The 27,375-nt window shown below is 39.3% G+C and overlaps 1 protein-coding gene across 15 annotated transcripts in view; it reads right to left on the minus strand.

Annotated features, from left to right (window-relative positions):
- GSAP (gamma-secretase activating protein) overlaps window positions 1-27,375 on the minus strand; it is a 158,891-nt gene that overhangs the window by 126,336 nt on the left and 5,180 nt on the right. For all 15 annotated transcript variants that reach the window (XR_007460248.1, XR_007460247.1, XM_049642842.1 and 12 more), the window contains exons 2-8: window positions 21,538-21,614; window positions 20,388-20,444; window positions 18,142-18,211; window positions 17,763-17,816; window positions 10,907-10,995; window positions 6,792-6,861; window positions 5,553-5,602 (exon numbers count right to left, since the gene is read on the minus strand). Coding sequence is in view for 13 of the 15 variants with exons in the window: in XM_049642842.1 (XP_049498799.1) it covers window positions 5,553-5,602; window positions 6,792-6,861; window positions 10,907-10,995; window positions 17,763-17,816; window positions 18,142-18,211; window positions 20,388-20,444; window positions 21,538-21,614 (467 nt within the window). In the remaining 2 variants the exon portion in view is untranslated. The remainder of the gene's footprint in view (window positions 1-5,552; window positions 5,603-6,791; window positions 6,862-10,906; window positions 10,996-17,762; window positions 17,817-18,141; window positions 18,212-20,387; window positions 20,445-21,537; window positions 21,615-27,375) is intronic.

Here is a 27,375-nt window from a genome sequence, read left to right on the forward strand (position 1 = left end):
GTGAACTAGAAGATAAAATTATGGAAAAAGAGGAAGCTGAGAAAAAGAGAGATAAAAAAATCCAGGAGTATGAGGGGAAAATTAGAGAACTAAGTGATGCACTAAAAAGAAATAATATATGCATAATTGGTATCCCAGAGGAGGAAGAGAGAGGGAAAGGTGCTGAAAGGTGTACTTGAAGAAATAGTAGCTGAGAACTTCCCTGAACTGGGGAAGGAAAAAGGCATTGAAATCCAAGAGGCACAGAGAACTCCCTTCAGACATAACTTGAATCGATCTTCTGCACGACATATCATAGTGAAACTGGCAAAATACAAGGATAAAGAGAAAATTCTGAAAGCAGCAAGGGATAAACGTGCCCTCACATATAAAGGGAGACCTATAAGACTCGTGACTGATCTCTCTTTTGAAACTTGGCAGGCCAGAAAGGCATGGCAGGAGATCTTCAATGTGATGAACAGAAAAAAATATGCAGCCGAGAATCCTTTATCCAGCAAGTCTGTCATTTAGAATAGAAGGAGAGATAAACATCTTCCCAAACAAACAAAAACTGAGGGAAGTTGTCACCACTAAACCAGCCCTACAAGAGATCCTAAGGGGGGGTCCTGTGAGACAAAGTACCAGAGACATCGCTACAAGCATGAAACATACAGACATCACAATGACTCTAAACCCGTATCTTTCTATAATAACACTGAATGTAAATGGACTAAATGCGCCAACCAAAAGACATAGGGTATCAGAATGGATAAAAAAACAAGACCCATCTATTTGCTGTCTACAAGAGACTCATTTTAGACCTGAGGACACCTTCAGATTGAGAGTGAGGGGATGGAGAACTATTTATCATGTTACTGGAAGCCAAAAGAAAGTTGGAGTAGCCATACTTATATCAGACAAACTAGACTTTAAATTAAAGGCTGTAACAAGAGATGATGAAGGGCATTATATAATAATCACAGGGTCTATCCATCAGGAAGAGCTAACAATTATAAATGTCTATGCGCCGAATACCGGAGCCCCCAGATATATAAAACAATTACTCATAGACATAAGCAACCTTATTGATAAGTATGTGGTAATTTCAGGGGACTTTAACACTCCACTTACAGAAATGGATAGATCATCTAGACACACGGTCAATAAAGAAACAAGGGCCCTGAATGATACATTGGATCAGATGGACTTGACAGATATATTTAGAACTCTGCATCCCAAAGCAACAGAATATACTTTCTTCTTGAGTGCACATGGAACCTTCTCCAAGATAGATCATATACTGGGTCACAAAACAGCCCTTCATAAGTATACAAGAATAGAAATTATACCATGCATACTTTTGGACCACAATGCTATGAAGCTTGAAATCAACCACAGGAAAAAGTCTGGAAAACCTCCAAAAGCATGGAGGTTAAAGAACACCCTACTAAAGAATGAGTGGGTCAACCAGGCAATTAGAGAAGAAATTTAAAAATATATGGAAACAAACAAAAATGAAAATACAACAATCCAAACGGCTTTGGGATGCAGTGAAGGCAGTCCTGAGAGGAAAATATATTGCAATCCAGGCCTATCTCAAGAAACAAGAAAAATCCCAAATACAAAAATCTAACAGCACACCTAAAGGAAATAGAAGCAGAACAGCAAAGGCAGCCTAAACCCAGCAGAAGAAGAGAAATAATAAAGATCAGAGCAGAAATAAACAATATAGAATCTAAAAAAACTGCAGAGCAGATCAACGAAACCAAGAGTTGGTTTTTTGAAAAAATAAACAAAATTGACAAACCTTTAGCCAGGCTTCTCAAAAAGAAAAGGGAGATGGCCCAAATAGATAAAATCATGAATGAAAATGGAATTAATACAACCAATCCCTCAGAGATACAAACAATTATCAGGGAATACTATGAAAAATTATATGCCAACAAATTGGACAACCTGGAAGAAATGGACAAATTCCTAAACACCCACACTCTTCCAAAACTCAATCAGGAGGAAATAGAAAGCTTGAACAGACCCATAACCAGCGAAGAAATTGAATCGGTTATCAAAAATCTCCCAACAAATAAGAGTCCAGGACCAGATGGCTTCCCAGGGGAGTTCTACCAGACATTTAAAGCAGAGATAATACCTATCCTTCTCAAGCTATTCCAAGAAATAGAAAGGGAAGGAAAACTTCCAGACTCATTCTATGAAGCCAGTATTACTTTGATTCCTAAACCAGAGACCTAGTAAAAAAAGAGAACTACAGGCCAATATCCCTGATGAATATGGATGCAAAAATTCTAAGATACTAGCAAATCGAATTCAACAGCATATAAAAAGAATTATTCACCATAATCAAGTGGGATTCATTCCTGGGATGCAGGGCTGGTTCAACATTCGCAAATCGATCAACGTGATACATCACATTAACAAAAAAAAAGAGAAGAACCATATGATCCTGTCAATCGATGCAGAAAAGGCCTTTGACAAAATCCAGCACCCTTTCTTAATAAAAACCCTTGAGAAAGTCGGGATAGAAGGAACATACTTAAAGATCATAAAGGCCATTTATGAAAAGCCCACAGCTAACATCATCCTCAACGGGGAAAAACTGAGAGCTTTTTCCCTGAGATCAGGAACACGACAGGGATGCCCACTGTCACCGCTGCTGTTTAATATAGTGCCCGAAGTTCTAGCATCAGCAATCAGACAACAAAAGGAAATCAAAGGCATCAAAATTGGCAAAGACGAAGTCAAGCTTTCGCTTTTTGCAGATGACATGATATTATACATGGAAAATCCGATAGACTCCACCAAAAGTCTGCTAGAACTGATACATGAATTCAGCAAAGTTGCAGGATACAAAATCAATGTGCAGAAATCAGTTGCATTCTTATACACTAACAATGAAGCAACAGAAAGACAAATGAAGAAACTGATCCCATTCACAATTGCACCAAGAAGCATAAAATACCTAGGAATAAATCTAACCAAAGATGTAAAAGATCTGTATGCTGAAAACTATAGAAAGCTTATGCAGGTAATTGAAGAAGATATAAAGAAATGGAAAGACATTCCCTGCTCATGGATTGGAAGAATAAATATTGTCAAAATGTCAATACTACCCAAAGCTATCTACACATTCAATGCAATCCCAATCAAAATTGCACCAGCATTCTTCTCGAAACTAGAACAAGCAATCCTAAAATTCATATGGAACCACAAAAGGCTCCGAATAGCCAAAGTAATTTTGAAGAAGACCAAAGCAGGAGGCATCACAATCCCAGACTTTAGCCTCTACTACAAAGCTGTCATCATCAAAACAGCATGGTATTGGCATAAAAACAGACACATAGACCAATGGAATAGAATAGAAACCCCAGAACTAGACCCACAAACGTATGGCCAACTCATCTTTGACAAAGCAGGAAAGAACATCCAATGGAAAAAAGACAGTCTCTTTAACAAATGGTGCTGGGAGAACTGGACAGCAACATGCAGAAGGTTGAAACTAGACCACTTTCTCACACCATTCACAAAAATAAACTCAAAATGGATAAAGGACCTGAATGCGAGACAGGAAACCATCAAAACCTTAGAGGAGAAAGCAGGAAAAGACCTCTCTGACCTCAGCCGTAGCAATCTCTTACTCGGCACATCCCCAAAGGCAAGGGAATTAAAAGCAAAAGTGAATTACTGGGACCTTATGAAGATAAAAAGCTTCTGCACAGCAAAGGAAACAACCAACAAAACTAAAAGGCAACCAACGGAATGGGAAAAGATATTTGCAAATGACACATCGGATAAAGGGCTAGTATCCAAAATCTATAAAGAGCTCATCAAACTCCACACCCGAAAAACAAATAACCCAGTGAAGAAATGGGCAGAAAAATGAATAGACATTTCTCTAAAGAAGACATCCGGATGGCCAACAGGCACATGAAAAGATGCTCAACGTCGCTCCTCATCAGGGAAATACAAATCAAAACCACACTCAGATATCACCTCACGCCAGTCAGAGTGGCCAAAATGAACAAATCAGGAGACTATAGATGCTGGAGAGGATGTGGAGAAACGGGAACCCTCTTGCACTGTTGGTGGGAATGCAAATTGGTGCAGCCGCTCTGGAAAACAGTGTGGAGGTTCCTCAGAAAATTAAAAATAGACCTACCCTATGACCCAGCAATAGCACTGCTAGGAATTTACCCAAGGGATACAGGAGTACTGATGCATAGGGGCACTTGTACCCCAATGTTTATAGCAGCACTCTCAACAATAGCCAAATTGTGGAAAGAGCCTAAATGTCCATCAACTGATGAATGGATAAAGAAATTGTGGTTTATATACACAATGGGGTACTACATGGCAATGAGAAAGAATGAAATATGGCCTTTTGTAGCAACGTGGATGGAACTGGAGAGTGTGATGCTAAGTGAAATAAGCCATACAGAGAAAGACAGATACCACATGTTTTCACTCTTATGTGGATCCTGAGAAACTTAACGGAAACCCATGGGGGAGGAAGAGGAAAAAAAAAAAAAGAGGTTAGAGTGGGAGAGAGCCAAAGCATAAGAGACTCTTAAAAACTGAGAACAAACTGAGGGTTGATGGGGGGTGGGAGGGAGGGGAGGGTGGGTGATGGGTATTGAGGAGGGCACCTTTTGGGATGAGCACTGGGTGTTGTATGGAAAGCAATTTGACAATAAATTTCATATATTGAAAAAATAAATAAATAAAAGATATTTATTTACTCAAAAAAAAAAAAAGTGGCCATCCATGGGAGAATGATTGAAGTTGCGTACATCCACGCCAGGGACTATTATGTGTTTCTAAAAAGAATGAATTGACATATTCAGGTTGACTTGTAGGTAATGCCACAAAGTTGTAGGAGGAAGGAGTGGTTAATAAACAAACCTCTGGGTGTGTCAGGGGTGGGGATGAGATATATACACGTATGAAGAACAGCATGAAAGGACACCTAATAGGCTGTAGACAAAAGTTAGAGGAGAAAACACAAGGGAGAAGTAGCATACAAGCAAAAAAAAAAAAAAAAAAAAAAGAAAAGAAAAAGAAAAAGAAAAAAGGAAAAAAAAATTTGAACTGTATTATCCCCCAGCATATATGTTATGATCCCATTTATTCTATGTATGCATAAAAATTAGTGGAAAAGGTTACATTCCTAATTAAAAACCTACGGGGATAGCCTTGATATACTAAGTAAAAAGCAAAAACAAAAATGGCAAATTAATAGATTCTCTTTTGGTAAAAACAACTGAATTCCTGCATATGTGTACGTTTGTATGAGCAAGGTAAAGGTGTGGGAAGAGTCACACAGGCTGTCATGAGTTATCTCAGGAGACTGAGATTGGACAGTGAGGTCAAGATAAAGGAGATAATTAACTCCTTCATAGATCTCACATTATTTCACATGTTACAACAGCAAGTCTGTCATCTGAAAGACGTCGAATAAAGAAATGGTCTGTGTCTGTAACATTACTCTACCCTTAACAGTCTAGAAATGTCACTCTGTGGGAAAAAACTGTGAAGCAAGAGAAATTTCAAATATTTACCACTCTACTTCCATCTTCTTGGATGACTTGGATATGAAACTTTTCGATATCTTTAAAAAGATAAACAAAAGAAAGACAGTTTAACCTTTATGAAAATTATGAGCACCTTTTTATACCTAACAGTGGTGAACGTTTATTTATAAAAGCAATGCAGATGAATCAACTGGCTGGAAAAATAGTATTATCACAGAGAGCAATTTCATAATATAAGTGCAAAACAAAACCCACCTTTCTCCAGCCTCTCTCCATAGTCTATTGCAAATCTAGCATTTACTCTGCTCCTCAATGTCAACAATGGATGAGACATTTAACCCTTCTGCTCCCCTGGGTTTCCTCAAATGTTGGCCTCCCCTGCACCATCAGGCTTATTTGGAGCTAACAGGGGTTCCTTTGGCAGGGTTTATCTCCAATTTCCAAATATCATATGAAAATATCATACAAAAATAATGGGGAGAAAACTCATTATACAAGATATTGGGGGGTATTTTTACAGGGATCAGTTTCACAATAAGAGAACTCTCAGCAATTTAGGTAGATTTGTGGATGGTCCCTTTCTCTCAGGAAGCAATCTAGAATTAGCCATACTTAACCTTCTGCCAGACTAGGTACAAAAATGGGAGACAGATAATTGGTCAAGAGCATAGAAAGTGAACATGAACCTAACACCCCCAGGCCTGTTCTTCCCATTATCAATCAGCAATTTCATTTTATAACATGAAAGATGGCTTACTAGGTAAGATCCACGAGTGGATTTTGTCCCTTCTCTGCTACCCTCCCCATCCAAAGTGAAAAAAACTTCATTAGAGGATGTCCCAATCTTATTTCAGGTAGAATGTGACCAAGTATGTGTCCTCAAATTCTACTATCAAATTCTACTGGCTTCTAATACCTTCCTCCTTCTCCATCCAAGGTGACAGATACCCTGAAGAAGGATGAACTAAAGAAGGTAAAAGTGACCTCCACAACTGGTCTACACTCTACCATGTGACAAACATGGAAATCCATGCATATAGGAGCCCATCATTCCTGGGATGGGAAACAGAGCAGAGCCTAAGGGGACAAGTGGGGCGAAAAGGAAAAGCCCTTCCACAGGAGTGCTAGATCTGAAATGAACATCAAAGGTCAGGTGGACCTTCAGCACTGGTGAGTGAACATCTAGAAGATTCAGTCAAGTCCCATACTTCACTAGGAGATGTGCCCTTCATGAAGTTTGTATATATCATCTAAAGATACACTTACATTTCTCTTCTGAAACCAGTAACAGATGGTTCTCTGGAAGGGGGTGACTTTCCACATAGGGGTAGAGAAACTATAAAAAGGAAATGAACCAAAATCATAAGCAAAGACTATCTTACACAAATATTCCAAAAGTGTTTGATCACTGTACTACTACACAGCCTAGAAGGTACTGGGAACCACCAAATAGTTTACAGACACACATTACAAATGGAAGCAAGGAGGAAAAAGAAACACTTTCAGGAGCTCAGTTTTCCAGGGGGAAATTGATGGCAGGCCAACATAATTCATTTAAACAGTAAGGCTAAAGTATAAGCTTATTTCTAGAGATGGTGCTTCCTATTTTGGAACGTGATTCTGAAGCTAATCAGAAACAATATAAACATCAGTACAGAAAGTTCTGTTTTGCAAGCACACAAAAAAGGGGTCAATATATCTGTTGTGCAATTAAATGTAGTATTTAATTTGACAACCAAGTAAATGTAGGCTCTCCTACAACTTCCAAAGTCCCGCATCCAAAAGACAAAGCACAACGTAACACGGGACTTTCCAATGCAGAAGAGTGAGTCACGATGTGGCATGTGGTGGAGGATTTGCAAGCCTCAAATAATAGAATGACTGCCGTTGGGAAGAAAAGGCTCCATCCACCCTACTCCTCCTTCTCTATGCTCTCCCATATGGGTCAGCCCACAGGACAAAGCAGCCAGCCAGAAACAGCCTGATGTCATCAGCAGTGATAATGAGGGAAAAGGGGCCCTGGGATGACTCCAGTGACTTAATTCTTTCATCATCAAAAGGGTGACTATAAATCAGCAGTTTCATTTTGTAACATGAAAAACAGCTTACTAGATAGGATCCACCCGTGAATTTTGTTGTTTCCCTCCACAGTTCAAAGCATTATGAAAGAACATAGCCTTTTTATGTCCTTATTTTATAATCGGCAGCCTTTCTAAAGACTAGGAACATTTTTGACAAAATGTATTACCTGGTGTTCTAACTTTTCATGATGACAAAATGAAAATAGAACTGGCAATTTTTTTTTAAGTTTATTTGTTTACTTTTGAGAGAAAGAGCACAAGCAGAGGAGGGTCAGGGAGAGAGGAAGACACAGAATCTGAAGCAGGCTCCAGGCTCCGAGCTCTCAGCTGAGAGTTCGATGCGGGGATGGAACTCACCAAAGGTGAGATCATGACCTGAGCCGAAGTCGGACACCTAATCAACTGAGCCACCCAGGCACCCCTAGAACTGGCAAATTTTTTTTAATTGTCCATAGTCAAGTTTCCTTTTTAGAATTGAAAAACAGAACATTAACGATACACCATTTTTCATGGCAAATCTTCAAAATTATAAAATAGTACTGTAGAATTCAGCTATGAAAATAATGTAGAACTTACTATGTCCTGATTTGTGAAATTGTGCACCTCAAACAGGAAACTGCCTGTCCTGGGGTTGAGGAGAAGCAAAGCTGAGTGACACCATACAGATAGCGGAAGAGCCAACACTCGGTGCCTCAAAACAAGGAAATATTCCTAGAGAAGATGATTCGGCCTCCCTTGGGACTACAGAGGTGGCCAAGGCGTACTTGCCTAGGGCTGTGACCTGGAATATGATGCTGACAAGTTCTAAGCCTTTGCCTGGTGTTTGTGCCGCAATCAGTAAGAACATGATTTTAAAAGTTCCATTTAGGTGGTGGTGGTTTTCCTTTCTATTATGAGGCAGCCTTAGAGCAAGGCCTAGAAATGAGAATATAAATAGACTTCAGGGCACCTGGGGGGGCTCAGTCAGTTGAGCGTCTGCCTCTTGATTTCAGCTCAGGTCATGACTTCACAGTCTGAGACTGAGCTCCCGTGTCAGGCTCTGTGCTGGGCACGGAGCCTGCTTGAGATTCTCTCTCTCTCTCTCTCTCTCTTCCTCTGCCCCTCCCCTGCTTGCATGTGTGCTCATTCTCAAAAATAAAAAGAGACAGACAGACAGGTTTTAGACACAGCTCTATAAAAGCATGCAAGGTTTTTGTTTTCTTGCAGTTTGAGTAGAGGTCTATATAGATTACATCGTATTAGGGAAATATTTATCTTCACAGATATGGAGCTAGACTCTGATTATTAATACTCAGTTGGAAGATATGCACTATAGGTGGATATCTGGAGCCATTTGGAAGATGCAGGTCATGCTGGTAGGCGATTCTCCAAAGGTACCGGGTTGGGATCCAAACCCTAACCACTACTGTCCTGCTCAAGTTTCTCTGTGAAGGAGGTCAAGGCTGCACATACAGACTTGGGGAAATGTACTATCAGAGATCACCATGAATGTTTTGGTAAGGAAAGGGAGACAGATTTCAGGGCAAGACCAAATTCAGTGGACAATGAATGGCATTTCTCTAAAGGGGAGAAGGAGGGAGAAAGGGAGGTGGGGGGGTTGTCCTGGATGGAGGTTTGGAGGATTTTCTCCCTCCAGAAGCATAAGAATGAGGAGCAGGGAGCAGGGCTAGGCACAGAGATGGGTCCTCAAGACAAGTACGAGTTTTACCTCATTTGGGTGGGGACTTCCCCTTTGGCCTATGGATGCAGTCATGCATCATGTACTATTAATTGCTTTTAATTAAGATAAAATTTGCATAACAGAAAAATCACCTTTTTAACTGTTTTAAAGTATACAGTTCAGTAGTTGTTAATACATTCACAATGCTGTGCAACTACATACTTATAAAAATCCTTTCCCTCCTGTGCTCTAATTCCCTTTAGCTGCCCTAATCCTTCATTAGTATCTCCATTGCCTACTCAGCCCTGAGTGGACATGTTAAGGAAGCCAAGAACAGACCAAAAAAGGGAAGTGTGGTCTGCCCCATAGTCACCCCTGTACTGATGACAGTGTAAACATAGCAGCTTCCTGACGGAGGAGGAATACAGCCTAGGAGCTGGAAACAGGCAGTGGCCCCCAGTGAAGGACCTGGGGGGGTGGGGATGGGAGAGAGGTCCCTCTCCTGACACATTGCAAGAGGGAGACCCAGTGGCTTGAGGCTGGGAGTAGGCAGGGGTGGGGGGGAAGCAACGAGAAGCAGAGAGTTCAGGTTACACGAGGAAGTTATGCTATAGCACTGCATGAACATGTACAGTCCACTGTCATCTGTGGTAGTCAGATCGCATGGAGTCACCACAAACACCGTATACTGAATGCTGAACCATTACTCCTAGGGGACATACATGGACAGGCTCCTGCCTGGTCACAACATTTTTGTCAACGAATTAATACATAATTTTGTTTCGTGTGTATTCCTGTTTTTATAAAACACATTTAATATATATTGTTGATCCATTAGCATTAAACTCATGGTCAACAGCACTCATGCCCTAATGAAGCTAACCTAACCCACATATTCTCTCTATAAAGCATATGGCAGCCTTCTTGAGCTTAGGGACAGTAGCCAGCACTTTAGCACTATGCATGGGGGACATTTGAAAAGTGAAATCACCAACAAAAAGCTCAAAAATGTGAAAATCATGGCGCTAAATAGATCATAAAAATGACATTCATTTATAGGATAAGAACTCAATCAAGAGGGCAGTGTCTCGTTCAACCTCAGCTGAGTGACAAATTTTTCACCACTTTGCACGTCTGTAGATAACTGTGACGGCACCAAGAGTATTGACTTTGATGTCACAAACAGATTTTAGTGAGTAGGACAACTCACAAATTCAGAATGTGCTTGTAATGAATGTTGACTAGATCTGGTCCATCCACACTGTACCTACAGTGCTTCTGTACCATTTCATGGAGCTGACAAATTCAGTGATTTAGCCATTTAATCATGTGTACTCTGTCAACTATATGAATACACCAAACAAACTTTTCTTTAAACTTACCTTAAATGTGTGTTGAGAATATTTTATCATGTAAAAACATTATAAACCATGACATAACAGAGACAGAGGAACTAGGTTTGAGTTTTGATTTCCGTGTTTGCAAAAGGTGAGCTGATAATTCCAACCATACCCATCTACCAGATTGCTTTGAGGATTGAATGTGATAATGGGTGTGAAAACACTTGGTAAGCACCACTGCCTCTAGGTTTCACACCTTCTGATTAGTGAGATGAGTGATAAATGGACATGCTCGCTTACCTGCACCCAAATATAGCTATCCACTGCTTTTAGAACCTTCACATTGTTAACAGGATGGATTTCAACCAACAAAGTTAAACACTTTGATCCTACAAAGGAAAGGAGGTTTTTAGTAAGAAGATGAGAATGTCATTCATGATCTTCTCCATGTACTTCTGAACTTGGAAAATATAAACACGTTACCTGTTGTATTAGCTATTCAACCAGGAAAAGTAATTTTCTTAAAATTTACATTGACAGTTCTTAAAACCCACAACAGATAAAGAAAACCTCATGAAAGAGAAAGCAATACACATTCATGAACAAGTGAGGAACAAGTTCTTGCCCACTCCTCAGCCACTTGGCACAGCTTCATAGGCCCTCTGAGTTTCTAAGTCTAAGCAAACACAACTCAATTCTCTATCACTCCAATTCTGCAGCACACTGGCAAATACTGCTTGTGTATGAAAATGTAAAGATATTTCTGAAGCATGAACATGTTACAGTTGAGAGTGCCTATTAAGAGGACAGGGGCTTGGCTTCCCTTGGGAAAGGTACTGGAACTGCCCTGATAAAGACCCACTTACTTCCTCAGTGTCACATTGTAGCAAATGTCCTAAAAGATAGCAATTAAAAGGGAAGTCCTTGGACACAGGCTACAATGGGATTACCACAGATATCTACATTTAGGCCAAAAGTTCCCCTCCCCTAAGACTAAACCTCAGAGAAGAAGGAGTTGTCCTATATCTGAGTTCTTATAAAGACTTAACTATTCTCTGATGCTTTTTCAATGACTTTATTTTGAAAAATAATATACAACTTGGAGACAGCACAGCAACCTGGAATTGAATCAGTGCCAGTTTTCACTATTTAAGTAACTAACCTGATAGCATTGCTTAGGAAAAACAACAACAACAAAAACAAAAAAAACAAACAGAAAAAACCCCCAAAACCCAAAAAGTCTTAGGTAGGGCGCCTGGGTGGCTCAGTTGGCTAGGTTAAGTGTCTGACTCTTGATTTCGGTTCAGGCCATGACCTCACGGTTCCTGGGGATCAAGCCCCGTGATGGGCTCTGCACTGACAGCCCAGGGTCTGCTTGGGATTTTCTCTCACCCTCTCTCTCTCTGCCCCTCTCCCACTCCCGCTCTTTCTCTCTCAAAAATAAATAAGTAAACATTTTTATTTTAAGGGAAAGAATGTGAAACAATTCCTGGGATATGGCCTCACAATTGCAAGGACTGGATATCTCTATAAACATGCTTTTTAAAGATTACTGAGAAAGCAAGACAGTGAGTTATTATGTGGGATCTGAAATATACAAGGACAGAACAAATGAAAATCAAATACTGTTTGGTCAATGGTACTTACAGCTTGGGATAAAAATTCCAGTGACACTGCGGCACCTGGGTGGCTTAGTCGGTTGGGCGTCCGACTGCGGCTCAGGTCATGATCTCATGGCTTGTGGGTTCGAACCCCACATTGGGCTCTGTGCAGCACAGAGCCTGAAGCCTGCTTCAGATTCTGTGTCTCCCTCTCTCTCTGCCTCTCCCCTGCTCGCACTCTCTCACTCAAGAATAAATAAATATATAAAAAACAAAACAAACAAAAATCCCGGTGAGACGATCATACACCAGTTCGAAAGAACTATACTTCTTTTTTTTTTTTAATTTTTTTTTAACGTTTATTTATTTTTGAGACAGAGAGAGACAGAGCATGAGCAGGGGAGGGTCAGAGAGAGAGGGAGACACAGAATCTGAAACGGGCTCCAGGCTCTGAGCTGTCAGCACAGAGCCCGACGCGGGGCTCGAACTCACGAACCATGAGATCATGACCTGAGCCGACGTCGGCGGCTTAACCGACTGAGCCACCCAGGTGCCCCGAAAGAACTATACTTCTAATAACTGGGACAGAGGTAAAACTCAGGAGCTTTGGGAATCTGCTTGATCACTCAAAAAGAAAAAAAAAAGGGGTTCTAGGAATAAGAAAAACATTGGTGCCAACGATACTTAAGAAAAATAGAAATGTTTTGTGAAATGTGACAATGAGAAAAAAACTATTTTCCTTATTATTTTATACGAAGTATGTATAACTAAGTAAATAAAGTAGTATAAGTTGACATTTGGCTATTTTATCTCTTGTCTTAAAAGTCTATATATTCCAATTTGGGGAACAAAAAAACCCCACCTTTTAAGGGGACATGTAGAGGATCCTACTCATTGCAAAAGTAAAGAATCACCTCACATTTGGATTTTTTGGCAGTGAATTTGATAACCAGCTATCAGCTAAATTCACTTGATTTTAAAATGGGAGGATTTTCAAGGACAGAAACTATCTTCCTACACGAATCTTTCCCTTCTTTAGGGCAGCCCAGACACTTAACTAATATAATCAGCATAATCATAAGAGTAATCGTGGAAAAGGAATTTCTCTCAATAACACACCATGTGCTTTCATGGTGTGATATGATGCACTCTGGATCAGGATTCTAGAGACATCAGCTCTAGTGTCAACTAGAAAGGATGAAGCTTTCAAGGCTTTAGTGCCTTGCTATTAAAAAAAAAAACAACAAACTACAGAATCAGATCATTTCCACAATCACTTTCAGTCATGAAATCCCATGATTCCATGAAGTACTTACAGTTGTCTTAAGAAGTTAGAGAATACCGATCTCAGGGGAGACTGGGAGGGCATCACTGAAGGGCAACACGGATCCAGGCAGGATGTAGATATCACAGAAAGTAGAGACAGCAAGATCAAAAGTGACAACTTGGATGGACTTTGAGGGCGTTGTGTTAAGTGAAATCAGTCAGAAAAAGGCACTGTATGGTATCTGTTATGTGTGGACTCTTGGAAACGAGAGAAAAAGAAACATGTGCATAGATACAGAGAACAAATGAGCAGTTACAAGAGGTGGGGGGTTGGGGTGGAGAATGAGAGAAATAAGTGAACTGTTCTGTCTTTTTAGCTTAAATAAATTGAACAAAAATTGAAAAAAAAATAAAAGCATAGGGATAGGCATGGCATGGGGAGGATAGAGTGGGCAAAAGAACCTGGTGAAGACACATGCTGTGAAAATTCTAGTATTTTTAAAGATGTGATCATTTAACTTCACTAGAGGTGCACCAAACTTTAAAGACTGACAAGGTTGGTAAAGGCCAGTAGGGCATGGTTCTGAAGCAGCTCTGGTTACTGGAGCTCTTGAACCAAAGCACAGCTCCAGGGAACATCCACAGCACTCAACTATCTATAATGACGCAGGGGACCCCAGGAGAGTCTCAGTGGCCAACACATGTGGACACCCCAATAGCTGCCCAGGGGGAATCTACTGTGCCTTGGGGCAAATGCAATTCCACAGGGGAGGGTGAAGGGGGGAGCTAGGCCCTTTAATTCTTTTCTTTCCCTAAATCTTTTTTATTTATTATTTTTTTAATGTTTGTTTATTTTTGAGAGAGACACACACAGAGTGTGAGTGGGGAAGGAGCAGAGAAAGAGAAAGAGAGAAAGAGAGAGACAGAATCCGAAGCAGGCTCCAGGCTCTGAGCTGATGGAACAAAGCCCGATGCGGGGCTCAAACCCATGAACGGTGAGATCATGACCTGAGCCAAAGTCAGAAGCTCAACCACCTGAGCCACTCAGGCTCCCTATCTTCTTCTTCTTCTTTTTTTTTTTTTTTTCAAGTAAGCTTGACCCAACATGGGCCTTGAATTCATGACCCTGAGATCAGAAGTCACATGTTCTACTGACTGCCAGGCATCTCTTTTTTCCCTCTTTTCCAAACAAAACATTAACTCTGCCATGGCCACAGCCAACAAGAGAAGCACTATTGATAAAAACTGTGCTGTAAAATATGTGGACCAAAGAACCCTGTATTGTTCATAGGAAAGATGTGACAGTTTGTCTCACTTACAATGGAAAAATCCCATAAGCAACAGAGTGTTAAACAACACCTCCAGGCAAACCACATTTTATAATTGAATGGCTTATCAGGTCATTCATGGACAAATAAAATAAGCCTTTCCAAAATAACTGTTCAAAGGGCAAAACATTATAATAGATTCTACAGTGCTTTCTGGTTACCTCATTTCTAAACTCTTAACTGAACGAAGATCTCATAAGGGTCTCCATGATCTGTCTGTACTTTGGCCCCGTTTTCCTCTGGTCTTAGTTCCTACTGATTTGCCCCTTTTCATTCAGCCTCACTGACCTCACTATCCTTTTTTTTTTTTTTTTCTCCCCTTTTAACCTCCTCACTGTCCTTGATCAGCAAATCCATCAAGTACACTCTGGCCTCAGGACCTTTGTGCTGGCTGTGGTCACAGCCAGAAATGTGCTTTCCCCACAGCCATGTGCTTGCTCCCTCCCTTCTTTCAGATCTCTGCTTAAATACTCATCTAATAGTATTTCCTAGCATCATCCCTCAAATAAACTAATTTCATTCAAATACTTGCCTCAGACTCTACTTTGGGGGGAAAACCCAAACCAAGACAAGAAATAATTTCAGGGGCCAGGATCACTTTAGCCCTGAGGGCTGGCGTGAGGGAGTGGGCAGCATGAAACAGGAAGAAGAGTCTACCACTGTAAGGAACCCAATCCAATTTGTGACCACTGTGGGATTTGAGCTGCATGCAGCGTGCCCTCAGAATAATCCACTTAAGGGATGGAAAGAAGAGTATTTATCCTTCAGCTCCTTGGCCCCTGGTTGGTCATGGCTTATGCTACTGGGAATCCTTTCCAGCCATGCTTCCAGGTGGCACGCATGTAGGTAGCAAACAGAATTTCCCAAGGGCTCTGGGCACAAAGCAAGAAGCAGGTAGAGCAGCAGAGTTAAGGCACTGTCTGTCGAATTACGTTTGTGGGGAGCTGGTTCTTACCATGGCAGCTGGCATGAAAGGTGAGCTGAGAAGATATAAAGCATGAGGTAGCCAATACGATAACTAACAACGTTCATTTTAGTATTTTTAAAGATGCAATCAGATGATCTCACCAGAAGTGCACCAAACTTCAAGAGTAAGCGTATCTGAATAGGATTTAATTTAATAAAATTTACAGTAAAGTTGGTCTGAAAGTGCATTTTGTAATGTACATAATCGCCACTGTTCTGCATGACAATCAAGCACAGATGGTAAACATCAAGTGAAGAATATAGGTTCTACTGGTTTACCAGCATAATAAAGAATTCCAGAGGCAAATAGGAATAGGGGCCAAAAAGAACAGGGAGGCACAGGGAGCTAATCGAAGGATGTGTAGAGATGCCCAGGCTTGTGATTGGGAGAAGCACAAGAGACGAGGCCTTTCTCTTCTTAAGTAAAGGAGATTGAGGTCATATGCCTTTGTTTTAGGGTCAGGACACCAATGTCTTAGATCCTATTTCACTTAAACTAGTCCAGTTCCATCAGTTCTGAAGTGAGCATTGCACTTCATTCTAAGAGGAGCAGAGGATGTGAAGAGGGGTACATGGCACTCAAGAGGGAAGGTGGCTGTTGTGGTTCTCCGTGTAACAAGGCAGGAGGGAAGGCAAGGATGGTATAGATCATCAGATAGATGATGAGGTTTCCAGGTGAGCCTCCTGCCCAGCAGCATCTCCCATAATCTCTCTGTCAAGGTCCCTGAGAAGATCCCATCCAGACTTGACTCTGCTTCCCTTGACCCTCTAAGCTGACTCTGTGGGAACCCAGGACTGCCTCATAAGCCCCACGGGGAAGGAAGGTGCAAGAAGTTTTTCCATCACATACAACCACAGAAGAACACATCTGAGTGGGAACTATGCTAACAAAAGGAGCTTAAGCCCCGATTAAACACAACAGATGGGAAGCGCTGCAGGATGGGAATAGTAAGGGACTGAAATGAGAACTTGACCAGAGATTGAAAAATGGTGGTAGTCCATGGGCTACATCAGCCACAGGTGGTTATCACTGCCTGAGCAGAATTTTTAAAAAAATATTTGAGCCAAAATTTAAAATAAAATTTTAGGGGCACCTGGGTGGCTCAGTCAGTTAAATGTTCAACTTTGGCTCAGGTCATGATCTCGCGGTTCATGTATTGGAGCCCTGCGTCTGGCTCTGTGCTGACAGCTCAGAGCCTGAAGCCTGCTTCAGCTTCTGTGTCTCCCTCTCTCTCTGCCCCTCCCCTGCTCATGCTCTGTCTCTCAAACATGAATAAACGTTAAAATTTTTTTGATTAAATTAAAATTTTACATAAAGGTCCATACTTCTCTTGATAAATTGAAAAGCTGCTCCCACAGGGATTACTGCCGTCCTTTGAAGATGAGACCCATGCCCCAGGGGGCACTCCACCCACCATTAGTCTCTATAGCTCACCATGGCAATTGCCACACCTCTCTTGCATAACATTGCATTCCCAGCATCAAACACAGTGCCTGACCCACTGCAGGCACTTCTTTGTTGAGTTCTGGACAGATGGATGACACATAATGTTAAAAAGAAGGGGGGAGTATCACATAGATAATAAACTACAAAGTGACCTTGGCAAATGGGAATTTTTATTTAGAATTGGTGGACTACTCATAGTGTATTATGTACTGCTCAATAGTTCACCAGATGTTAAGAACAAAAATGCATTCTTGAAGGAATATCAACCCTTTAAAAGCCCAGCCATTTACACCAGCTTCTGAACCATAGGATTCTAGTGTGTCCTCAGTGTTTATTTAGTCTGCAGGTACTAAATGCCTTTTTAATACTTCTACTATTCACTGTTACATTATTTTCTGTATTTTCTTGTTCTCTTGAAAAAAGTAAAAAAACCATTTTCATGACCTTTGCCTTTTCATTCTGAGATAAAGCTATTTGTAAAGATGTTTGAAATTTGACTTAGTTAATAAATCTTCATCTTTCAATAGACACTAAAAACTATGTCATACCTGGTTGAAGCTCATTCTTTCTCCCTTCTTTAGTAGAATGAACTAAACTCGCAGCTAATGGAAAAAGAAAAAAATAATCCATTAGCAAGTGATCCATGCAGTGGCTGGTTAAAGTTTACCATTTTAGACCTGAAATAAGTGAAGGCTCAAAAAATCTGTCAGTGGATGATAAAGGTAATGCAGAATGAAGTCTTTTTTTTTTCTTTTTTTTTGTAGGTGGATTCCACAGATTTTTTATTTCAAAATTAATCTCCCAGGAGCATCTCCTCCCAGAAAATCATTGTTATAGAATAGTCAAATATAGCAAAAGTCCAATACTTTGAAACTCAACAAATGTAGTTTAGTTCTTGACATGTAGCAATAAAAGAGTCCAACTTACCCAGCAAAGTTCTATCACTATTGACAGAACAGCTGACAACGTGCAAGTCTTTTTCAAATGTATAGAGATGCTGTTAAAACAAAATTATTTTTTAATTTGGAGTTTTGTGTTAAATAACAATTATAGAATTCAAATTCCCATTTAGCTCTGAAGCAGGTGTCATGGTGGCAAGACCTTTTATTAAAGAACCATCAATGAACCAGTTTATCCATACTGAGAAGCTTCAGATTATTTTTTTTTAACTTTTTATCTATTTTTGAGAGACAGAGAGGGACAGAGTGAGAGAGGGGGAAAGGTAGGGAGGGAGAGAGACACAGAATCCCAGGCAGGCTCTAGGCTCTGAGCTGTCAGCACAGAGCCTGATGTAGGGCTCAAACTCACAGACCGCGAGATCATGACCTGAGACAAAGTCGGACGCTTAACTGACTGAGCCACCCAGGTGCCCCTCAGATTATTTTTTAAGAAAAAGTCTGCAATCATAGACCAGAGTTGGCACTGAAGCTTAACCATGAGGCAACATGACCAACTGGTTAAGAGTTTAAACCTTGGAGCCAGGTTAAACACAGGATCAAATTCTGACTGTGCCACTTACTAGCTGTGTGACTTTAGACAATCTCTATCAGTAAAATAAAAATCATAATACCTATTTCATGAAATCCTTAGAAGGATCAAGTGAGATGATCCATTCAAAGCACTTATTATGTCTGCCACCCATAATAAGCATTCAGATGTCAGCTCTTATAATTATTGAGACAAGTAAAGTTTTAACCAAATTGCCTAACTATGATATCATTAACTAAGGCTAAGACAGAATCACAAGAGCATCTCCTCTAAGACTCTCATATTCAGAGCCCTGGCAAAGTAATCTTCTGTTTTTATTTAATCTTTATTTTTTAAAAAATTTTCTTGCTGTTTGAACAAGCAAGATTCCATTTCCTTATTAAATATTAAAGAAAATGAAAATGGTCATACAGGAGGAGGATATGACATGCAGATTTAGGAAATAAAGACAATTGTAGTTATATTAGGCAAACTCTCTTACAATACACTGAGAAGGTAAGAAAAGATCAAGAGTCTTAGACCTCAGGAGAGAACAGGCTAAGAGAAACAACACATGGCAGGAGTACTAGGAAAGTAATTAGTACCTATAGATACAAAAAGTACCAAGAATACACTAAAACCCTATGGCCAGAAGTTGAAAAATGTTGAGAAGTCACTAAACGCTTGAGTAGAAAAAGTGGACTTTGAGTGAATAAGAAGGCTCTCAATTCATTTCAGACATTTTGGTCTCTTTTGACTCTTGCTCTGAGGGATTCTAAGTTATAAGTAAGAAGAATTATGGTTGTACACACTTAATTTTTAGTGTTTTACCTTTTTAATTATAAAATAACACGAGTATAGTCTCAGTGTTTAAAACACACAGACACCATCAAATAAAAAGTCAAAGCTCCCTGCTATGCTCACCCAGTACGAACTACCTTCCAAAAGGAAACATGTTTTTATTTACTCGCTAGGCTTGCAGATCTTTTTAAATGAATATATGTTTATGCATATGTATTCATACTTTCTTGAAAGTTTTTTTAAACATAAATGAAATGTATTATTCTGGCAATTTGCTTTTTTCAGGTAATAGTATGTTTAGAGAACCTTCTGTGCCAGGGTACATTTCTAGACTTCCTGGTCCCTTAATATTTGTAAGTTGCTTTTACATAGGCACAAAGGGACCCCATTGTATTTACACTGAGAGTTAGGTAAGCCTGTCACGTCAACCATTGCTCTAGGTGGGTGGTTTGGGGAAAAATTAAGAAAAGGAGGCTGCGTTCTATACCTGGATGTTTAAGTAGTAAGAGAAGTGAAGGTTAAGGAGAAGAACACAGAGCCAGAGGTCAATATGAGATCCTAAACTTGTGAGAGCACACACACAAATCTCAGGAAGGCATTGGACTTCCTACATTCCTATGGAATATTGGATAATTGATTTGAGCCAATTTTGCTTAAATCTCAAAGGACTAAGAAACCTCAGGTAATGTTTTGGTCCAGGAGTTCTTGCACTTCATTCATTCATTCATTCATTCATTCATTTTTCAAGATAATGGTCCAAGAGATGGTAAAAGGGAGGAGGCAAAAAATTTTTTTAGAAAATGAAATGAGAATATGTATCTAGAAAAAGGAGGCAGAAAGAAGTAAAAATCTCTAAAAACAATAAAGTAACTAATGAGTTATCTATGAATTATAGTAATTTTTACCTCATTTTGTCTGGTCTGGGAGTCATATAATCCAAAGAAGACATTTCCCTTATTGTCCTTAAAAAAATTAACCAGATATTTATTATATACCATTGTTCAGGAAGTTAGGATGTTGTTAGTCTTAAACCTGCAATAATTCAATCAATATTAGCAATTAGCACTCTAAAGGTAGCATGTCAGAAAGGGACCAAACCTGTTTCAATTAGTAATAGGGGCTCAAAGAGTGAAATGAATGAAGAGTGTACAGTTTGGTGAGTCTGGGGGACCCAGACTGGGGGGACCCTGGCTAGTAGGACAGAGCATAGTAAAGGAGTGAATCTTTTTATACTTCCTTTTATTTAATATAATATATATGATAGAGATTGGGAGTGGCTAAAACAAGTCTATGATATTCCTATAAATAAAACTTTTTGAATCATACAGTTTCCTTAAATGCAGCATACTTATAGACACAACTTAAAATGACTATTTTTTTTAAAGATTTTATTTTTAAGTAGTCTCTACACCCAACATGGGGCTCGAATTCACAACCCTGAGATCAAGAGTTGCATGCTCCACTGACTGGGTCAGTCAGGTGCCCCAACTTAAAATAACTTTTAAGCAAAAAAAAAAACAAAACAAAAAGCAAGCAAACAAAAAAACAGTAATACATCTACACAAAGCAAACTGGCCACTAAAATTATTCTTTCGTGTTTCCCTACTATAGTAATCAGTAAAGTTAAATTTTCATTCCTGATAACACTGAACATTGAAAACATGTTAAATAATGCCTCAAAACAGATGATACCTAAACAGATTATGTAATCATATTTAATATGTTTCAAAGATCAAAACTTTACATATTAATTAGGTTTAAACGTCTTTCACTTAGCATTTGTTCCTCTGAAGAATGGAACTTCATTTATTCAAAAAATTTGAGTGCTGGGTCAGATATCATGTGTAATTTTTGTTTAAAAAAATATTTCCTAAGACTCAATTTCAATTAGTTTGTTGAATCTCATAAAATAAAAGTCATGTTAAAAGTTAAATGCCAGCACTTATTCTTACCCCTCAGTAAGATATAGCATAAAATTCTGTGAAAAAACATAAATGGTTAAAATAGTAAATTCTATGTCATGCATATCATACCACAATAAAAAAGCATACATACCTTATAGGTATAAATAACATTTCCATTTCTTTCAACATTTAGTATATGTAAGCTCTCATAATTATTTTCTAAAACACCTAAAATGATAATAGCAGCAAGTTAATATTTAACAGGGAATGTTTAAAAACATATCTAACAAATATTAGTGAAAAGCCAAATACAAAAGAGTACATACTGATGATTCTGTTATATAGAGTTTAAAAATAGGCAAAACTAATCTACCTAGTGACCTTTAGGGAAGAGGAAGAGGAAAGATCTAGTGATTGGGAGGTATCTCAAGGGAGCCTTCTGAGGTGCTGGTAATGCAGTATGTGTTGGGTATACTGATATACTCGCTTAGCAATAACTCACTGAGCTGTACACTGTTAACCTAAATACTTTTCTGTATGTTATACTTCAATACATTTTAAGTAGCTATTAGTTTGTGCTTTATGTATTTTGAAACTATGTTATTAGAGGTATAAAAATTTAGTGCTGTTATAGCTTCCTGGTGGATTAACATTTAGGAACTCAGCAGAGTTATCAGATGAAAGCAACAAGATAAAAAGCAAGTAATAGTCAAGTCTTTTCTCACTGGCTATGATAGTATAAGGAAGAGCCTATACCAGAGAAAGCATCAACTTCTCAGTTTATTTTCTCCCATGGAATGACATGTGGTGGAGGGTCAGGTAGATCAGTAGAGAGGTGGGGAATCTCTCACTGCTGAAGGAGCCCTCAACAAAAGGCTCCGGCAGTGTTGTGAACCCCAGGGTTCTCAGGGCAGAGAGAGGGAGAAGAGCTAACATGGACAAGTACTGAGTCAGTGTGGAGAAAGAATATCTTCAAGGTTCCCCTCCTTTTCCTGGGGTGGTTTCAGCACAGGTACCTAAAGAAGGTCTGTGTTGATAGCTCCTGATAAAGAGGCCTCTGAATGAAGGCACCCCAGCTGAGAACGCAGCTATGGATAAGATGATGGCCACCCAGAGGGGGCCTGAGTCGATTGCAACTCCCTTGGAGAACTGCAGTGCACTGGCTATGCACCAAGTCTGGTTGGGGGGCGGGGGCAGCTTTCCCCCCATGAGGGCTGCCAGGTAAAACTTCTTTATTTATTTGGGGGGGGGGGCAGGGTGAGAAACACACACACAGAGAGAGATAGAGGGAGAGAAGGGAGAGAGAGAGAGAGAGAGAGAGAAAAAGAGAGAGAGAGAGAATTCCAAGCAGGCTCTGCGCTATCAGCACACAGCCCGATGCTGAAATCCAGAATTGGATGCTTAACCAACGGAGCCACCCAGGCATCCCTAAGCTTTTGCAATTGCATACGGTTGTGCCTGAAAAATCACACATAGCTTTTTAACCAGGAGCTGGACTAGTTAATCCCCTTTTTCACCATAAAATGCCCTTTTTCATGAATACATTCTTTTTGCTTTTAAAGTTTACTTTGATTACAGTATAGCAACGTCAGCTGTCTTCTGATTAGTGCTTACATAACATTTTTTATCCTTTTATTATGAATCTTCCTGTGTCCTTACACCTAAGATATGTCTTACAAGCAACATCCTTTAGAGTATGTGGTCCATTTACATTTAATCACTGATATCTTGGGTTTGTATCAATGATATTACTATTTATTTTCTATACGACTCAATTGTTTTTTCTTGCCTTCTTCTGGATTAATCAAAAAACTTATTTAATTCTCCTACTTATTAATTTGTTATACAATCTTTTAGTATTACTACTTATCCTAAAGATTACAATACTAGTCCTTAACTAATTATGTTTTCATATTACAGGATGGCAAGAAATGTGAAGCAAGTGAAATGTCATACACTGCTAACAGGAATATATATTGGAAAACTGGCAGTAGCTACTGAAGCCGAACATACATGGCTCAGCAACTGTACTTGTACATATATCGTAATGGAAATATACACTTATTTCAGCAAATGACACATGTAATTTCTATAGCACTATGGTTCATAATAGCCCAAGCTGGAAACCCAAAATATCCATCAGGCAAAGAATGAATAAATTGTAGGATACCCAAACAATGGCCTATTGTACAATAGTCATAATAACTTGCTATGATGTACAACATAAATGACTGAGCAAAAGAAGCCAAGATCCTGCCCCCTCCCAAGAAAGGTTCAAACTATATGATTTAATTTATACACAAGTTTCGAAAACAGGCAAAATGAACGTATGGTGCTAGTTGAGTGATTGCTGGAAAGGAGTATGTGAGACCTTTGTGGTTCTATTAATGTTCTCTTTCCTGCTCTGAGTGCTAGTTACAAGGGTCTGTTTCATTTTGTGAATATTAACTGAGCTGTACACTTATGATCTGTGTACCTTTCTGCATGAAAGCCATATTTTGATGAAAGATAGAAAGGTCCTTTATACAAAACATTTAACTTGTAACTTAACTGACCATCATATTTTGGTCAAAATTTTAGTATATTCCTCTCAATTCTACAATTAAGGGATTAAAAAATTTTTTTAATGTTTATTTATTTTTTTGAGAGAGAGAGAGAGACAGGGTGTGAGCAGGGGAGGGCAGAGAGAGAGAGAGAGGCAAATCCAAAGCAGGCTCCAGGCTCTGAGCTGTCAGTACAGAGCCTAAATGAACTGTGAGATCATGACCTGAGCCGAAGGAGGACACTTAACCGACTGAGCCACCCAGGTGCCCCTACAATTAAGGGATTTAAACATTAGTAGATACAGCTTTGATAATTATCATTAATTGGAGAGAAATACATATTTCCCTAATTTCCACAAAATCGCTTCAACTTGACTCATTTTCCCCACACATGAATAGTGTTTTAGATGTTAAATTATGTTGATCATGACAAGCTTCAATATTCAGACAAGACATATGACAAATATTCTCCAACTCAGAGCAAATTTCAGGTTGTATTCCTGATTTAAAAAGAAAAACAAAACAAAACAGGATAACTGGTGACCTGGAGCCCTGTACTGGAACTGGAGGTGGGAAACATTTCAAAAGACAAAGAGCAGGTTTTGTAGAAAATGTGGGAATCATCCTGGCATCTCTCTTCCCCATCCCTCACAGGAAGAAGCTGCCTGGATCTTCTAAGAGCAAGGTAAAGGCAGGGGGCGAAGTGCTGTTTTTGTTTTAACGTGGGCACATCCATTTTTCAATGTATGATGAGCTGTCAGACTCACTTCCCACTGATTTAAAAATAAGGATAATCACCTAGTCTTCTTAGGAGAATAGTATGATTCAATAGCTCGCCGATAAATAGCACTTTACAATTTACTGAGTTATTTTTAGCTCAGCCACACTGTGTCAGCTTTTACAGGCTCACTGTACTAATGAAACATTTGAATTTCAATGAGGTTCAGATACTTGGCCAATATATCAAAAAAGTGGCACAGACTAATCTCAAACTCAGAAAAAAGGTAAACAGAATAAACTAAGTTTCCTGTATCATGCTTACAATAGGCAAATGGATAATTACCAAAAAAATCCTTTAAGGTAGATTTTGTAGACATCTAAAGAGAATTTCAGGGAGTTTTTTTTTTTTTTTTTTCATCCTGCACATGACTCAAAACTTCTGGAATGTAATGTGTCAATATTTTGAGAAGTACTTTTTTTCTTTCAAGATTATAAGGATGCTGGGAGAGACCCTCTCCAAAGTACACTTAAAAGGTTTCAGCTAAGATAAGAAACTCCTTTACAAGAAATCTCGCTAAGAAAATTCAATTTACTTACAAAAGCACATCTATTTCCAAAACACTAAACAATTTTTAAAAATCCCCATACAGATTACAACAAATGATATATGCTTGTTCCATTAAATTGGTGGTTCTCAACTCTGGCTTTGGGTTAGAATGATTAGGGGAGCTTTTATTTTTTTATTAAAAATAATTTTTTAAATGTTTATTTATTTTTGAGTGACAGAAAGACAGAGCATGAGCACGGGAAGGGCAGAGAGAGAGAGAAAGACAAAGAATCTGAGCTGTCAGCACAGAGCCTGACGTAGAGCCCGAACCCACGGACCACGAAATCATGATCTGGGCTGAAGTCAGACGCTTAACCAACTGAGCCACCCAGGTGCCCCTGATTAGGGGAGCTTTTAAAAGAACATGGATGCCCAAGCCCTACCCGAACTATCCTGACTTTATTGGGCTGGTGAGGAGCCCAGTCTCTGGTGTGTGTGTGTTTAAACTCCCCATCTGATTCTAATGTGCAGCCAGGGTTGAGAATCACTGAATCACATATTTGTATTATATATTAAACAATATTCATTAAATAACATAACTAGGACCAACTTATAATGTAATCATGATAGAGTTGAAAAATAATAAAAATAATGCCTTTGTGGATCTGTTACGTAGTAATAACTGCAGTCTTAAAATAATCCTGTAGCGGGGCGCCTGGGTGGCGCAGTCGGTTAAGCGTCCGACTTCAGCCAGGTCACGATCTCGCGGTCCGTGAGTTCGAGCCCCGCGTCAGGCTCTGGGCTGATGGCTCGGAGCCTGGAGCCTGTTTCCGATTCTGTGTCTCCCTCTCTCTCTGCCCCTCCCCCGTTCATGCTCTGTCTCTCTCTGTCCCAAAAATAAAAAAATAAATAAATAAATAAATAAAAATAAAATAAAATAATCCTGTAGTTAATAAGTTCATGGTTCTCATCTCAAAAACATCTGAATTAGACAAATTTGGCAATGTTGGAAATCCAGACACCAGTGTCTCACCACACACTATTAACCCATCCTCCCCGGATTAGTTGCTCATGGTTTAGACACACCCTTTTAAAAAAGAAGTAGTCAATAGCCTCTTTGCTTATTCATTCTGACTCTTCTCCCAGTAGTTCATCACTGGAAAGTCCAGAAGAGGAAGTTTAGCAATTCAAATGAGGAAATGTGGTTTAATTTTACAGTTCATTGTCCTCAGAGCTCATGAAGCAAAAATGTAGATACTTGCATAAGTGAACCTACTGAAGAAAAGGAGAGTACCTCCACACTAAAAGGTGTTGGCAAGGCACAGTTCACGTGAAATCAAAGCTGGTTTGTCAGATACTCTCATGCGTTGCAAGCTCTTCTTTGCCAAACACAAGTGATTTCCTTTTATAGGAAGATGTTTGCCAAATGTGTAAATTTTGTTCCCAGCTGCATTCAGACAAAAATCAGATGAAAGTATTTGTCTTCCAACGAGGGGTCGCACAGTGTTACACAAAAATTTGAATTGCTCCTATATAGATCAGGAGGTGCTAAGATAGGATTATACCTACAACACGTGTATGCTGTAAATAATTCATATAAGTATTTGTCTCAACGTGCCGAGATATTATAATTCCTAAACTTATAAAGTAAACATCATTATGTGGTTTATACCCATATTCTGAATGAAATGAAAAAGAAAAAAAAAGGATGGGGTGCTTTAGTTAAGAAGCAATAAGAAAAGTATGACAATTAGAAAAGGAGGCTAGGAAGGTAGGGGAAGGAAAAGCGAAAAGGATAGTATCAATACTGGCGTGCAGCGCTGGTGGTATAGTGGTGAGCACAGCTGCCTTCCAAGAGAATACTGGAACAATAAAAAAAAACAATGTGGCTAAGCCAGACCTCTGGCCCCCAAATCTGTCTGGGGGTATATAGGAGGCAACAAAAAGACATTACTCTTGAATCAGTCATCTGGTAAAATATATCACTTCTCTGGTAAAGATGAATGATTACAGTATTTGAAAGATGAATCAATCTGTGTATCAGATCTAAGAATATCAAAGAAGGCAAGAATATATACGCAAAGAAGCCTACATTCTTTCTGGTCTTAAATATAGATGACATTTAAACCTTCAGAAATATGCATACCATATACACTTTCTTAGTTTCTTGAAAGTGATA

Source organism: Panthera uncia, chromosome A2 (assembly GCF_023721935.1).
Source record: "Panthera uncia isolate 11264 chromosome A2, Puncia_PCG_1.0, whole genome shotgun sequence".
Classification (NCBI taxonomy): Eukaryota; Metazoa; Chordata; class Mammalia; order Carnivora; family Felidae; genus Panthera; species Panthera uncia.